Source organism: Phlebotomus papatasi, chromosome 2, assembly GCF_024763615.1.
Source record: "Phlebotomus papatasi isolate M1 chromosome 2, Ppap_2.1, whole genome shotgun sequence".
Taxonomy (NCBI): Eukaryota; Metazoa; Arthropoda; class Insecta; order Diptera; family Psychodidae; genus Phlebotomus; species Phlebotomus papatasi.
Window position 1 is genome coordinate 66920139 of NC_077223.1, and position 18074 is coordinate 66938212.

General features: G+C 32.4%; 1 protein-coding gene across 1 annotated transcript in view; it reads right to left on the bottom strand.

Annotated features, from left to right (window-relative positions):
- The window catches only part of LOC129803927 (uncharacterized), a 153091-nt gene that overhangs the window by 93775 nt on the left and 41242 nt on the right, over positions 1-18074 (bottom strand). Inside the window, exon 2 of the mRNA XM_055850808.1 lies at positions 16841-17144. Within this exon, the coding sequence (XP_055706783.1) occupies positions 16841-16943 (103 nt within the window). The 5' untranslated portion in view covers positions 16944-17144. The remainder of the gene's footprint in view (positions 1-16840; positions 17145-18074) is intronic.

An 18074-nucleotide genomic window follows, 5' to 3' on the forward strand; every position in this document is an offset into this window, starting at 1 on the left:
TTCTTCCTTCTCGCAAGAAGAATTAAGGCTTCAAAAACTAAATTTTAGAACAGCAATAACTCCAGTAATAATTTTTGGGGTCCTCAAGGGGCAAATTCTAGTACTAATGAAAATTTTCTATACATATTCAAAAACTATTTCTGAAAATAGCACACGCAGAGATACTGAGACAAGATGAGACACTAGTAGGATTAAAAGGCCTCCGCTTCAATATTTTTTTTGGTTAATTTTAATTGAGATTGATTTCAAGAAAATATTCTAATTGGCTTGAAGCAGATTTAGTCTAAAAAAGCATTGTGACTAATTATTCTTCATTTTGTGGTTTATTGTGTCTCACTGTGAAATTAAAAGAGCAACTTTGGTTGGATGAACTTAAGAAATATTTAAGGATTTATTTTTTGTCAGAAATATTTCGAAGATATTTTAACCCATTTTGCGATTGAATCTTAAGACCTCTATAGACTTTATGTCCATATTTGACAGTTTATCCTGCAGAAGTGTAGGTAATTTCTTTCAATATGGCCTTGGACATAAATTTTTCTAGTGTGTAGAAGCTATTAAGTACAATTAAATAGATTTTATCGCACTTTTCGATAGGTCCTATCACAACTGGCACTTGATTTGAATATGTCACAAATCTAGGAATAATGTTTTATTAAAAAATATATTTCAATTCACTATTGTATTTTATAATTTTGTTGGTTTTAAATAAACATGAATTTAAATCTCATTTTGACAAAAAACCCATTTCACTTAAATAATAAATATTTTGTCATGAAAATCTAGGAATTCATAAAAAAATTTAGAGCAATATTTGAATATCATTTTTTAATATAACAACCACCTCAATCTCGTATTCATTTTCGTAAATGTCATATGCTTGTATTTTTTTGATAAAATTGATATTTGGTTATTGTACCTCCAAAAGATATAATAAATTTTCAAAGAGTTTTTTTTTATTTTTATAATATGAATATTGTCTTTATTATTTTCCAGAGCAAAAAGATTCAGGTGAATTTAAAGCAATCATTTTCAATTTTTTAACTGTTTTTTTTTTCCTAAAGGTTTATAGGGTAAAGTGGTACAAGTAGGACAGTGGTACAAGTTGGACAATGGTACAATTTGGACAGGACTTTTTGTCTTGATAAATTTAGTACTTCATTTTTATTTGTGTATTTTTAATGCTTTAGTTTTATAATATGGTTACTTGTACTTAGAAACAAATTTTATACTATATTTATCTAGAAAAAAGCCATGTCCAACTTGTACCGGCGAATTGTTCAACTTGTAACACTAATTCCAAATTATATCACTTTACCCTAGTGTGTGTACACTGAGAAAAAAAAAGGTGCGATTAACTTTTTTCCTCGTAATTTTAACACTTTTTAGGTGTAAAAATATATCAACATTTCTTAATGTTAATTTTACACCCTTTTTGAGGGTAAAATTAACATGAAAAAGGGTAACTTTAACCCCTAATACACCTGAAAAGCATTATATTTACACCGATTTCGGATCAATAATGCAGGGTAAAATAAACATTTCCGGAATGTTATTTTAACTTTTTCGGATTTATCTCAGTGTATGGAAAACCTGATTATTTTGTACAATACTAGTTATTTAAAGGCAAACTAATTGACTACATTTCTATCATCGAATCAGCGGGGGAAGTGCGGCACCTCTGAAGTTGAGATTTTTCTCCTATGTTTAATTGAAACTAGCCATATCATAATGTAACTTAGCTTCTCAATATGTTTTTGCAGCTAAATTGTAAGGCTCAATTTTATTTAAAAATAGGTGAAAAATCCCAATTTCAAAGGTGCTCTACTTTCAAATGTGTCCCACTTCCCCCTACTAGATTATACGAAAAATGCCGTGTTTGAAGCGGATGCTAACTGACTATGAAATTTAAATAACCTAGGATGATGTTTTTTTTGTAAACGACCGTAGGTGAGAACAACAGGACAGTTTATACTGTGTCGGTCATAAGTTTTTTGACGAATTTATGTTAGAGATGCCAGGTGGAAATTAAAAAATTAAAATATTTTAAAATACATAAATAACATCTATGGATTCCAAGCAACTTATTTGAAAAACGAAACCTTTTAAAAAGGTGATTTTTCATATCATTTTTTCCACCTGGAAGCTCGAACATAGATTGGTCAAGAAACTTATGGCCGACACTGTACTTTAGCCTATCCTAGATTAATGCAAGATTAAGATTTAAAATTTGTCTATGGATCGGCTTAAACCTTTATCGGTTCCGCTGTATTCAGGCCACTTATATTTGGGCCCATTATGAACTCCCCATTATTCCATTCTATTTTAACCCCCAAGGCGGTCCTCCAGCTCCATGTCTCGGCTTCTGTATGCCTGAGGTACATACACAATGCCGTTTCTATATTGCGGCAGACCAGCCTTGGTTGGATCAGTTGCAGTGAATGTGTATTTGTATCAACAGATCTCTTTATGCCGAACTCATTTTCTGCACCAGCCTCTCTTGTTTAGGCGGTTCATTGTCAATGCATTAGGCATTACTTTTTCATTCATTCACTGGACTAATTCTGGGTGATCTGATACTTCAGCGTTAAAACGGGATCCAGAAGGCCCGAAATACTTCTGGTTCATTCAGAAATATAGTCCATTGCTGGTTGAACCATTGCAGCTTAATGGTACAGCATTTGTGAACTATGTCAAGTCCTAGAAGCCAAGATTAAATAATGCTAAACTGGACTAATTCGATACGGCTGGTGAAAAATCTGCAGCTGCTGAGTTTCGAACCCGAGACCTCACAGTCATACACTGAGAGAAATCCGAAAAAGTTAAAATAACATTGCGGAAATGTTAATTTTACCGTGCAGTATTGATCCGAAATCGGTGTAAATATTACCGTTTTTAGGTGTATTGGGGGTTAAAGTTACCCTTTTTTATGTTAATTTTACCCTTAAAAAGGTGCAAATTAACATTAAAAAATGTTGATATATTTTTACACATAAAAAGTGTTAAAGTTATGAGGAAAAAGTTAATCGCACCGTTTTTTTTCTCAGTATAGAGACACTACTCTACCAACTGATCCACTAAGGCTCTAGTTTAATGCAAAGGAAAATCCTGTTTTGTGTTTTATGGGATTGAAAAAAGAATCACACACAATGATTATCTCTTACATCGGGCCAAATACAGAATTTTGGGTAAATTAGACAAAAAATGGGATAGGAATTTTGTTACAGAAAAGTTGTGCGTGGTGCAATTGGTAAGAGCGTTCGGCTCTTGTCCAGTGTGACCGTCGACTCGACTGTCACAGTTATGAATAATTCAAGCGCCTGAAGGGACATATTTCTTATCCACATTGTAAACTAAACAAAAAAATTGTAAACTGAACAATATAAAAAATAGTCATAAGAAACCGGTACGTCGAAAAAAATAAAATACTAAAATGTATTACAAAAAAAAAACACATATTTTAGTAAACTTTTTCTATCATTGTTGAGTTGGATCAGAATTGGTTATCGGTTCTATACAATATTCTTTTTCATGTTAAGGGGTTATGTGGGTCGAGAAGTCTAAAAAAAACAGCAAATATTTTCTTTTTTCCAAATATTACAAAAAAATTTAATCCAAGCACTTAAGCACATAAACTTTATAAAATGAACAAAAAATAGAGAAAATATGTTATATTTAGTCTTTGTCACTCATGTAACCCCTTAAGGGGTTATATCTAGGGGAACGCTTAAAATTATAGGTTATTTTGTGAATTTTTTGTGACTTTGCTAATTAGTCGATCGATATGAAATTTTTGAGGCGCTCCGCGGCGAGCAGTAGAACTAGAATAATTTTAGCTACTTAGATAGATTCTCTAGAGAAGTATTTCTGAAGAAATATGTAATAAACCTCTGAAATTCATACTGATTGAATGATATAACTCCTCAAGTTCAATTCAATAAAAAACAGTTAAAATCACTAAACCCTGGGGTGGATGATAACTTTTCGACACTATCAAATCAATAGTATCGATAAATCTATATCTGTTAGATTAAGTGAATGCCAACTTTTTAAGAATTGTTTGGCCATTCATTGCGACATTCTTGAAAGAATAAGACCGTTGATAAACATCTATATTAGTTACAAGAAGTGCAACTATCGTTTAAAGTTTTCAGAATCGACAGTCGATAGTATCGAAAATAAGTTATCATGTCACCGCTGAATTTCATTCTTGCACAATTTGCTTAATATTTTAAGTAACTTTGCGATAAAATTGCAAAATAATTCATGAAAATTTCTAATTCTCTTCTGTTAACAAATGACACTATCAATCCTGTTTCTTTAGAAGTCCTTGTATTGTACCCTTCTTCTTTTACCCCAAAAAATAGAAAAGTTTTTGTGAAGTTCCAAAGCTCTATCTTTTCACAAGTCCAACTTTGGCAAATGGTAGCAATGTTCTGTTGCTTAGTGATGTAGAATATTAAAGTGTAGGAGTGATGTACAAATGGTAAGTATTCCACAAAAGTTTAGAAAAGTCATCAGATTTGAAAACTCTAATGGGAAATAGTCTGTACTGCGGAAAACGCAAACTCATATTTCTTCCCCGAACTACTCATGACAATTTCTCTCTCTTTTTTTTTTTAATTTTCATGACGCTTCGGGAAAAGTGAGCTATATTTTTTCCATCAGACTAATAGGATGTCAAATGAAAACTACATAAATGGAGAGTACCAGCAGAGGACACGAATTTGGAATGAATGAGAAAAAATAAATGATAAAAAATGGTTGAAATCAAATACAAAGTGTGGAAGAATACTTTGTAGCTGGAAATAAATTGTATTCATGAACGAATACAGAAATGATTTAGCCCTTTTTTTCTGAACAACAATCCCTATATTTCCCACGGCGTTATTTATACAAATTTCTAGACCATATGTATGTGGATGGTAATATAAATAGCAATTGTATAAGCTTGTTTACTGGTATAATTCAATATCTTCATGGTTGCCCCAGGGGGAGGATGATCCCAAAACAGAAAGATGGAATGTTTTCTTTTTGGTCCTGTCCCAGAGCGCCCTTTTCATCCTCGAAAAACCAAAGGGTTTGCCAGAAAGAAATTGCGGAGAAACGGGAGAAACCTACACGGGATATCCATGGAAATGGGTACGAAAAAAAAATATATAATTTGACGCTCTTTACATTTTCTAAATATTTACTGATTAAGTTTAAAACTCTGCTCATTTTTCGCCGTCAAAAAAATCATCATGAAATTCATGAGAGTAAAACTTTCCCTGAAGAAATTTGCATATTTTTTTAAGTGTGAAATTAATCTAATCAGCAGTTAAAGTTCTGTTTATTATCCTTGTCAAAAAAAAAAAGAAAAATGAGACTCGTTTTCCTTTTAAACAGACGACTAGGGAATTAAGCTTTCAACTTGCATAAACTTATGATATTTCAATTTTTTCTAATTGAATAAATTAATCATATAACAAAACTCTGAAGAATTGAGGAACTTTTAATATTTTCTTAAAGGAATAAAGTTTGGTGCAAAATCCAAAGTTTTATTAGGACCGTTTTAATATAACATTACTTATCTTTACCTAAAAAACAAACAAGTTTTTTCTCCTGGGACTGAATCAAAATCCCAAATAGTTAAGATTAATTTAGGTATTCTTACTAACCACTGCCTAACAGAAGAAAGTATTTAATCGAACTCTTTATAGTATTTTCAAAAAATTGAATTCTTATTATTTTTCGTGATATTCAAATATTTTGAGAGGAATTTCTATAGTGACCTGTACATAATGTTAAATCAAAAGGATGCTGGAGGGAATTTTATGGTTATTTATTTATAAGACCTAACTTTCTGTACATGACAGACGTAACATAAAATGATATCAGGAAATATATAAATCTCGTTTTCTGGCATAATTTTCATCAGGAACATTAATAAGCTGACCATGGCGTATTGTGTAGAGTTGAATGAACAGGATAATCATTTAAGGATAAATTCATGGAGCGGATTAAGTGAAAACACTTAACGGTAGGGGGAGGTGGGGCTACTTTGAGCTGTGGGGCTATATTATTATACGATCTTTTCTCATGTTACTAAAGGAAACTGGGTTTTTATATTATGTAATTTGGAAAGACAAAACAATTGTGGATTTAAATAAAAAAAACTAAAAGGACCAGCTTCATTTAGAAATATGCAAAAAAATCGTATAACAATGTAGCCCCACAGTTCAAAGTAACCCCACCTCCCCCTATGTTCAAATTTGTGAATTTAATGCGGTTTTTAAAGCATGACCTTCATAAGAAACTCAAGCTAAGTTGGATAGCATGAGGATATCTATTAGGAACTAATATTACAGGACGTTACGGAGTGAATTTTGTGCAAATGTGTTTTGGAAAAACTAGCAGAAAAGAGATGACAAAGGGTCCCAGAGGAATGCTCGAACTCACGAGATAGAGCTCTCCGTAAATTAATTTTTTGCATGGTCTTTTGGTGCTTACTAGTCTACCAGCAATTAAAATAATTCATAAATCACAAAAGCATTTCAAAATCAAAAATTTGTAAAAAAATTTATCTTTTTGGAATGCTCTGGCATGAGTAACAAGCATACGGACAAACAAAAAATGCAAACACGACAAAGATAAGTCATTCTCGGATATTTAACCGATTCATCGATTCGTTATTGATTTGAAGAGCAATTAATGTTCGACTTTCAAAAATTCAAGATGACAATATTTTAGGTCTTATAGGTATGTTTGGATGAAATGTTCTCCTGGACCACCTCCAAAAAATATTTTAAAGAAAAAGAAATCGTAGGATCTATTTTCGAAAAAAAAAACCGAAAAGCATGGTTAAGGAGGGGATAAAGAAGGGTAGGGGGAAAACGACAAAAAATGTCTAACAGTATCATTTTTTATTGGGGGTTACCGAAAACCAAAAATTGATATCTCTTACCGTTTAAGCACTAGGACGATGATGGCAAATTGAAAAAGAAACTATTATATAACTGCTCTCTCTTTGAGTTCGAGCAATATATAGAAATGTTATATATCATAATGTTGTGCGTACAATTTTCTTATGAAAAGTTTGACCTTATTAGTTGTTCTGAAGTCGAAATAACCCAATTTATTTGTTTTTCAATTCCTTTTCTCAGCATGAGCACCTCTATAGTATCCATATGTGTCGAATTTCAACAATGTCAGAGAATTGTTGAACTTGTTTAGGAATCTTGCTTTTAAATTTTAATTTAAACGAGTTCTCGAAACATCAGTAACGATAAGAAATTCGAATTGACCTTACTAAATTTCTCTTCTGTGTTATCCTTCCAACGTTTTGAATGAAGGCTTGTTTTCTCCTAACTGAAAACATCAGTCTTATCTTTACACATAAACGTAAAAATCAGACTGTGAAAAAGATCATACAGATGAACCAATCTGAGCAAAAAATGAATTATGGACAAATTTTCTCTACAATGCCGATGTATTAATCAAAATTGGTTAAGCGAGAGTTAAGATTATGTGAGATTTGTATTAAAGAAATAATGTTTTCGAGATTGAGATACTCCTATTAATAGTCCTATGAAGTTTATATGTTTTAGTTATAATAATTAGTAAAACCTTTTATTTACGCCTTAGTCATGAAATTCCGTTAAACAGAATTGGAGATATAGCATTTGAATTTCGTAAACTTTCACCTCCCCATAGGTCCTATTGAAGCCAACCAAGTTACAATTTTATATAATGGGTTTGACGAAACACGGAATGGGCTCAAACAGAAGAAGATTTTGATTCTCCAATAGTGCCTTGGGTAAAAGGTAAATGGAACTTATTTGCACAAAAAGTCGTTGAAGTTCGAAGAATTCAATTTCAATTTCGAATTTTCATACTAAATTTTCGAACAAGATTGGAAAAATTAATTAAATATCACACTAAAAAGCTGGCAAAAGAGTTACTCAGTGATTATGGAGTGAGTAAATAATCGGACAAGAACAGTAAACGTTGTTGTTCTGTTTTTTCCTCACAAAAATGTGAAGACCGTCACATTTTGACACTTGAGCACTTCGAAATTCGAACAGGATATAACTTCCGCCACCTTGCGAAAGTATTAAGAAGTAAGAAAGTTCCTTTTTTGGATCATCAAGTAGATTTGCGAATGGCTTTTCTCTTTGCCAAACCCTACTTCTGAACGGAAAGAATTTCGACATCGTTCTTGTTTTCCTTTAATTTCTAGCCAACAACGTTTCGGAACTGAATAGCTCCTTCCTCAAGTATAAAAATTGGTGGGTAAAGGGTGTCAAGGAATGCTTTCACTACCACATTTACATTTATGGACGATGTGCACATGAAGGTGGTCAGACTGGGAAAACGAAAACGCTTCGAAACGTTGGCTAGGGAATAGAGGAGAAGAAGGACCAGGTCGAAATTCCTCGTTTTCTCAATTTGTATCAAGTATTTGGCCGAATTCCACATAGTGAAACTCGCTTATCTAATTAGAAAGTGAGCCAAATGAGAACACTTTTTCATTTAGCAATTTTTAAGCTTGATTTTTTTACTGCTCGAACTCATACATGTATATATCGACCCCCTATCATAGGTATCGTATTTTGGTAATATTTTAGGAATCTGAAGTTTCCAGTTTCTTGACGTCACGATGTTTGTCCGTCCGTCCGTCTGACCGGCCGTTCCCACGCCTAGAGCCCAAACAGTTTGTGAAAGAGGCTTTGGACCTTCGGGAGATCTCCCCCCTTTAAGTCGACCATGGAACCATCAACACGAAACGTTTTTCTTTCCTCTAAAACCATGGTTTTGTCGGAATTGCTCGAAGACGCGTCATGCATATGTTTTAGAGGTTACCTAGGCGGACATTTCGTCCAAATACGAAAATACTATTGAATCGGTCCTAACAACAGTTTTTTTTAATATCAAAAGTTAAAAAGGCCCTAGAGAGCATATTTCTCAACCGAATGTTATGATACTTGGGCTCACTGAAAAGCTCTTGAAATTCCTGACAAGCCTGAACTGTTTATAATCGGTTATTAACAAGTTCATAACCAATAACTGATTTTTATCCGAAATTCAATTATATTACTTCTCAGATATTTTGGGCAATCTTTTGAGGCATTTATAAATCGGTTCAAATTGGTTGTGAACCGGTGAGTGGTAAATTATACGAAAATATTTTTGAGATATACTATCTACGTCACGAATTCGACGATTTCGCGAAGCCTAGGACACTTTACCACCCCTTGTTTTTTTTAAGTAGACACGATACAGTGTCAAAGCTCTGGAAACATGAGAGTTTTAATATTTTGAATTAAACCACCTCACCGACACTCACCGGAAGGACAATTTGTCCTGAATACCAAAATTAAAGCTTGAAAAACCGGCTAGACGCCCGGGGAAGTGTTTTTGTCACCCGAGTTTATGAAGTGAAATTTTCTGAGGATTTAGGTGAAATTATTATGAATCTTATACCTAATATTTCATCACATTAAATACGTGTTTTTGCCTCATTTCGTACGCTTGAAGAGAATCCATGGATTTAGAGCTTTAAAATATTTTATGAGATTTAATGTAATATTTATTGGTTTAATGCCAGAAATTCCCTGGTTACTTAAAGAGAGTTTGAACCTACAACACTAACTAGCATCAGTGAACTAGTGCTTTACGCTTTTTCACAAAAATCACATTTACAGCGACAATAAAGGTTTTATTTATTTAAAAGTGCAATAGTGTCCTCGTTAATAGTCTTATAAACATCTCTTGAAAGCTTGAACTCATTTTGACTCTTCGTTTTGTTGCTATTCACAGTTTTGTGTGACAGGTCAGAGAAAAAGCAACAAAAAATATTTGTGCAAAAAAACTCGTTTCCAATTTCCATAAAAATACCGATTTAAAGTTATCTGACTAAAATAAATTTATTTTTTACTGAAAGATATGTCATTCTACTTTGTATATTTTATTTAAAAAATTTGAAAAAACTAAAAATGTAAATTTTAGAAGCAAAAAGAGTTTCAAAAATTTTTTATATTTTCTCACCTGGCGCCTAAACTAAAAAAGATAATGAAGAATTGATGATTTTTTCGACTTTGTTGGGTCATAATTATCTTAGAAAACATTGTTTTAGAACTTTTTTTTTCATATATTAAAGAAAACATCGTTAGAGGGTTAAGGAAACGAGTGTACTGGTTCGAAGATCATGTACTGAAAATTTCAACTTCTCTCTATATTCTTTCCATCCACTAGTAGATCTATTTGAAATCTATCTAAAATCTATTTAAAGATCCAAAAAAGAGACTTTCTTACTTCTTGATAATTCCGCAAGGTGGCTGAGATACATCCTGTTCGAATTTCGAAGTGCTCAAGTGTCAAAATGTGACGGTCTTCACATTGTTGTGAGGAAAAAAACAGAACAAAGACGCTTACTGTTCTTGTCCCATTATTTAATCACTCCATAATCACTGAGTAACTCTTTTGCCAGTTTTTTAGTGTGATATTTGATAAATTTTCCCCACCTTGTTCGAAAATTTAGTATGAAAATTCGAAATTGAATTTGAATTCTTCGAACTTCAACAACTTTTTGCGCAAATAGAGTTCCATTTACCTTTTATCCAAGACACTATTGGAGAATCAAAATCTTCTTCTGTTTGGGCTCATTGTCTCTAAATGACGGGAAGCAGACGGAGTACAGACAGCCAAACGTCGAGTTGTAATTTCAGACGAAACATTATAATCCCAAAATTCCACCTTAACATAAAACCCCCTCGGGGTGTAAAAATATCTGCATAATTCAAAATCTATGGACTAATTTATTTCTCCCTTTTTATCAAGAACCATAAATACTCAGTAGGAGTAAATTTTCTAATTTAAATTTTATAGAAAATGAGAAAATAGAATAAACTGAGAAATGTAATGCTCACGCTGACTGTTTTGGATCATTGCATATTTCAACATCACATCGAAATGAAAATCTCATGTTGAGTTCCAACTTCTAAGCTTATCGTGCGGCAAGAGAAAACTTTTCATCTGCAACGTTGGCACTGAAGCACAAAATAAAATTGCAGATGCAATTTCATTTGAAAAAAAAAATCTATGCTTTTCTTTTCAACTCTCGACTCTATCGACACTATACCCATGGGGTACACGCCAGACTTGACGACAGCGTTAAATAAATTTCATGATTTTAAACTACATCTGTAATTCATCAAGATTCGAGAAAACAGGGAAATCTTAAACTTTTGACATTAATCTCAGTATTTCAACTTTTCTTTCTGATGGTAAAAATTTTCCATCCCTAGGAGAACTTTACACTTACACCAATTTTACAGATACAATATTTTTTGCAGTTGATGCTAAAACACCTGAGTGGAATAAAATTTGTGATGGTCATTATGTTATATGATTTTAATCAAATTTCCCTTCACTCGACACTGTTTGTACAAACATGATGCGGCATATTAGGAAGGTATACAGTACACAGTGAAAGTCGCACTATCGTAAAATTGAGTAAGGTCAACATAAAATATCTCATATGAGCAATATAGCGCATTGTACTAAAGTTAACCTGTTTCATAATAATTGCAACACAAGGCAATATAGAACCTGATACATTATCGCGGTTATTGCTTATTATTGGATAAATTTCAGAACCTTGGAAGTTAAGCCATCTTCAGACTATAGGTTTAAGTCAGCTCCTGAAGACTTAGCATTTCCTAAATACAATCAATTGTAGTTCTTTTTTTAAATCTATAGATTCAATTGTTTTTATATTCAATCCAAAAGCCAGCATTTTCGCAAAAATCTTGCTTATTGACAAATCATAGCAATTACGCTAGATACACTCAGAAGAATAATCGAGTAAAACTTACTTGAATCGATATTTAAATGACTCTTTTTCGTTGTGATTTCGATCAACTATTTTAGAGTTGATTTTACTTCTATTTAGAAGAGTTATTTTAACTTTTTTTCCTAGAATTTACATGACGAATGAGTGTAAAAAACTCTTTTTATTAATGAAAATAACTCTTTTTGAGAGTTAAAATAACTCGATCCAAGAGTTAAAAAAATGTCTTTTGGAGTTGAAATAAACTCTTGAAAATCCCAAAATGGATAGATTTTGCAATTTTATGTTTTTTTTTATTTTATCATTTTCTTTATTAATATTTTCTTGATCTCAAGTTTCCTATGTTCCGAGTGAAATATCACGTATGATGCAAGCACATGTCTTCATAAAACACTGTTAGGCATATTTCTAATTGATGTTCCATATGAACTTTTTCATACGAAAATCTCCTTGACTGAAGTATATTCTTAAAACGAAAACACTTAAGCATATACTTCAGTCTAGATGAAATTTTACATCGAAAAAAGTAATAATTACATCGATATCCGACGAATTATTTCAACTCGCACGAAGAGTTGTTTCAATTCTATTTACTAAAATTTACAATGAGAAAACTCGTAGTAAACTCTATTTACTAAAATTTATAACCTAGAGTTAATTCAACTCTGCCATAGAGGTCTTTTAACTTTTTAGGTTTTTTCGTAGTGTAGGTATTACTGTAGAGAGATTTTAGGTTAAATGAGAACTCACAGGGAAAATTGGGAATTCATTGTGGGTACTCTTTCTTGGACATTGATCTGAGGCCAACTTCTTGAGCATTGATCTGTTGGCCTCAGATCAATGTCCAAGAAGGAGTACCCGCAACGAATTCCCAATTTGCCCTCTGAGTCCTCATTTGGAGTAGTGGATAGACAGTGTGGACGAAAGTTCAAAGACAAATCACAGATTTGACCACTGAGGAAGATGCGTTGAAGCGTCGAAAGCTTTGGCAAAAAATTGTGTGTTTTCCTGTCCTGAAAGAATTGCACCCCTTGACGCATCCGGAGGTAGTTTATCTCCTTGACCTTCTTATACTAATTATCGTCAATAATCTACCAAAAATCTTTGAAATATTTCAGTAAGACTTATAACTTATCTATATGAACTAATTCAATATAAAACTAGATTGGATTTACTGCTTTTCCTCAGGTACTGCTTCCTACTTAAAGTCGTTTTGTTTGAGTAGTATATTAAACAAATTTATTAGATTATAAATTATAGAATTTCAGTACTGAACGGGTGATTATAATATTTTACGGTATGATTATTCACAATTCGAGTAAATTAAATGTGTTTGTAAATTTAATTTAATTTCTAATAATTCAATAAATTTTAGTTATGGAGTGGCACTTGCAAAAAAATCTGAGATTAAAAATTGTTCTTTTGATTAATTGGAGCATAATCTTAAAATTTTAATAACTTTTCTGTGAGGTTTTACCTGTAACCCCTTTTGCCAAATTTCTATTAATAAATTTATGTATTCAATGCCATTTTTCACAATTGAATTGTTCTTGACATTAATGCTTATATCTTTTTTTTCTTTTAAATTGTATTTCAGCGAAAAATTGTGCAAAAAAGCGGAAAAGCGTAAGGAGTTGAAAGGATGAATAGCAAATCGTGTTAAAGCATTGCGAATTACTCATTATTTCGCTCGGATTATCATCTAAAAAGTTCACCAAAATTTGAGGAGGTGCAGTGATATATTCTTCATGGTTATGCATTTCTTCTAGCAAAGTTAGTGGAATCTACAGTTGTCGAGAAGTTGAACTTAGTCTCATTTAGGGAGTTATTAAGATTAGAATGAAATTTTGCTACGTGGGAAGAAAGTTCAGTAAAGTGATGGTATCACTTCATTTCTCATCTGTGCGTAATTTTCTACTCTCCCTCCCCAGAAAAACTTCCCAAAACCGAACGTCAATATAGTGAAATTCGGCTTTCATTAAAGTTCAACATCTTCTTTAAATTTAACTTGAGAATGAGTTCAATTCACTTGAGTCTTCAAAGGAAAGTCGAGCAATCAATTGAATCAGTTAACCGTAAAAACCAATTTCTTTGAACCTCTTTTTTTGTGGTCCAGGTCTCCAAAGAATCAGACATATTCTGTGAAACATCGCAAAAAAACACACACTGCGAATGTATACGACATAATTCATGATATCATTAGTGAGGGTGGATTAAAAACAGCGCAAACTCTTAACAAACATCAAAGGTCTTAATTAAGTTAATGCGAAGCTGGAGTTGAAAGAATAATTTTTGAATTCCCTTTTCAGAAAGAAAAGAACAGAGCTATTGAATTTCATTGGAAATTATACTAAATATCCTTATCCAATGTAATTTAATGTAAATTTACCTTTGATGAGGATAAATCTGCAGGTAGAACGCTTCTGAGAGGTGTATACGGATTACATGTACTCAAAAGCATTTCTCTAATTAAGTACATCGCAGATGAATATATTTTAATTGGGAATAAATTTAAAATTAATTTTAAATTCTGATTTTATCGTGCTTACCGGTAACGTGATTAATTCTGATAGCCAACATTTTGAAAGCCAAAATCTTGAAAACCCAAAATCCAAAATCTTGAGTGGGGTAAAATCCCAAAAGGCAAAATCTCGAAAATCAAAATCTCGAATGATCAAAAACCTGTAAGGGACGAAATTATATGGAGAATGATGTGTAGAATAATTTCCCAAAACACTGAAAATTTCCCTTTACTTAACAAACGCGCGTGCAGTCGAGAGAGTAGTTATATGACAATATTAAAAATCCGGGATTCTAACATCGGAGATTTTGGCTTTTCGGAATTTGAACTTTTTGGAATTATGGCTCTCAGGATTTTGGCTTTTCGAAACTTCGATCTATTCGGGATTTTGACTTTTCAGAAATTTAAACTATAATAATTTAATCTATAATAATTAAATAAGATCTTTTTTTAATATTCAGTTTTTCTACGGAGCAAAATTTAATACTTTACTGATCAAATTATAAAGCCAAACAGCTTTTCTATACGATTTAATGGAAAATAACAGTACATAATGGAAAGAAGTTTTTTTTTTAAATTCTATTTAAAGAAATATTAGAAATTCTTTTTAAAGAAATTACTCATGCTTCGTACGATCCCAAGCTTCGTAATAACTAAATTTTTCCTATGTTTCTCAATAAATGTAACTCAACGCATTAGTATTTTAAAAACTAGGCAAGTGTCCACTTTTTAAAATATGTTGTGGAGTCACATTTACTCTAAAAAAATTAGTCATTACGAAGCTTGGGATCGTGTGAAGCTTGGGCGCCTTTCCCAAAGCTTTTATACAAGATTTTGGTAATCGATTTAACTGCATATCGACGGCTCAGAATATAAAATCAGTAAGTCACGAATGGCCAATTTTACAGGAGAGCGATTTCAAGCTGACGTTCTACATGCTGATTATAGGATTTTAAGATTTGAAACCCCTATAACTTTGGGAATTATTAACTTTCTGGTGTACTATTCATAGGGAAGGTAGAGGGTGTCAAGTAGTATCCGAAAAGCGAAAAAAAAACGAATTTTGCAAGAAATAGACTTATTCGATTTATATTCTGACAAGTCGATATAGTTAAATTTCGTCCTCTCATGTGAATATACCATAAGGGCAGAATCACATTGACAGTAAAATGCTCACCGTCACCGTCAAAGCCCTCACCGTATTTCGTTGATTTACGCATTTTCATTGTAATTTTTACTCAAATTCTCAATTAACGTGTTACATTATCTCATACTCGGTGGCACTAGGTGAAAATAATATAAGAAAATTGAAGAAATAAAACGAAAATGCGATAAACGGTGAGCAAAAAAACTGTACGAAAAACTGTAGCAAAAAAAATCCTAGTTTTTTTTGCTCACCGTTTATCGCATTTTCGCTTTATTTATTCAATTTTCTTATACTATTTTCACCTAGTGCCACCGAGTATGAGACAAGGTAATATCGTAATAGAAAATTTGCGTAAGAATTGCAATGAAAATGCGTAAATCAACGAAATACGGTGAGGGCTTTGACGGTGACGGTGAGCATTTTACTGTCAATGTGATTCTGCCCTAAATCTAAAATTTGAATGAAAGTGTTCATGCATTATACTATGCTGTTACAAATATATAGAGCAAGCCACTAGAGATACTAACTTCAACAGGTGGACATTGGACAACCCCCTTCATAAATTGACATAGGAATTGGCATAAAATCTTTTTTAATTATGCCCTTACTCCATCCTTTTCATGAAAAAAAAATGTGCTTAATTTTTTTCAAAAAAGCATCATATTTCATTTATCAATTTATCAGAATTTATTTTAAAAAAAAATATAGGGGAGATTGGGGCACCACCAAACACTAATTTTTATTTCTAAATACTTGGACTATCTCAAGCCTCAGTATCCCTATAAAGCCTATAAATTTTTTATAAGTCTTGGTCTCTGAAGTCAAATATTCTATTAAAAATTGCAGTGTTTGGTGCTACCCCGTGTTTGGTGGTGCCCCAGTTTCCCCTACTTTTATTAGTGTGAATTCTGCGCTTGTTTATTTTGAACAATTGTAGTAATATAATTTCCATTATTTCAATGTAAAACCAAAACAATATCAGCTATGTAAGGTAAAGTATCCGTCGGTTGTTAAATTTATTGCAAAATGCATACCAGAAGACTGAACATCAATTTAAATTCATTTATAGTTGTTTCAGCATCCTCAAGACAAGAAAAATTTCCTGTTCATGTTACGTATATCCCAGATAAACAAATTACGCAAAGAGTTAAAATGGAAATAGGAGCGAAGTTTAACATTAATCATGGGCTTTGACATGCGATATTACAGGTAAACTAATTATTTACCGTGAGGAATGTTCAAAGTTTGTTTAAGCTGACACAGAGTTTTTGGGGTTTGGGGTCGTTTGGGGTGGATGTTTGGGAGTGTTAAAAGAATAAAGTGTGAGTTAAGAATTTACCGTAGCAAAATCCAGAGCAGCCAAATGTAATTGTGGCAATTATTTGCAACAGTTGCACGTAAATCGTGAGAAGTTGCTTAACACCCGGAGCTTTTCTCTGCATAATTTCCAAGTTTTGGGATCTTGCGTGGAGTTGTCTCTTGGCTACGGTTCCCAATGACGGATGAAGGAATTCTCCTCGATTTTCCCTTCGTCTGTTGTGGTTTTGGCTCTGCTGTTTCCACTCCGTACTATCAACTTGTATTTATCATTTGTGTCATGTAGAATTTATCACCGCACTTTCTTGCACATTGTCACAAAATATCTGGAAAGAGGGAATAAGGGGAAGCACACATTTTAGAAAAGATTGCTGAATTAAATGAAAACACCCATTTACAGTCATTTCATTCCAAATTAAAACACACAACACACCACAGGTTGGATGAAAATTAAGAGATATTTTGGGAATATTTCCAAGTTTTGCGGATAAGAGGATGGGGAACATTCCAGCGAAAGGAGATGACTTTTCCGGCGTAGCGGAGCTTTCATAAATCACCTTCACAATTTATCATTCCTTTATGATGATTCATTCTTCTCAAAGTGAAATTAAACGCACTTTTCAAAAAAAAATAATGGGGCTAAGAAGACAAATGCTTCTTTTTGCAAAGATTTTGTACAGTTTTATTTTTTTTTTAAATTAATATTATTAGACAATTGAAATCTTAAGGCCAACGCACAATTCTTTTTATCTTATAAAAATACCGGATTTTCGAGCGGTTATTCAAAAGCAAATTGTAGTTCTACTCTTAATTTAAGATTCATTCCTACAACTTCAGAAGCATGTTTACAAAATAAAATAATTTGTGTGCACACTATTGTGAAATTATAGGTAGTCTATGCACATTATTTAACTTTTGTAAACATGTTGAATGTTTGTTAATTTGTTTGCAAACTTCAAAGCGTTGTCACGCTATAAGAGGAATTCCAAAGTCTATTATCTAATAGGAAATTTCCATTCAGTCAGTATGGTAAATAAATTCCATCATATGGGTGTTCCTGAATAGATGATACATACCCTTTAACTGAAGTAGTAGCATATGAATTTTCCTGTATCAATATTTGCAAAATGAGGTCTTATGTTAACCCTCTAACAGTGTTTTCTTTAATATACGAAAAAAAGTTCTAAACTAATGTTTTCTAGGATAATTATGATCCAATAAAGTCGAAAAAGCCATCCACTCTTCAATCTCTTTTA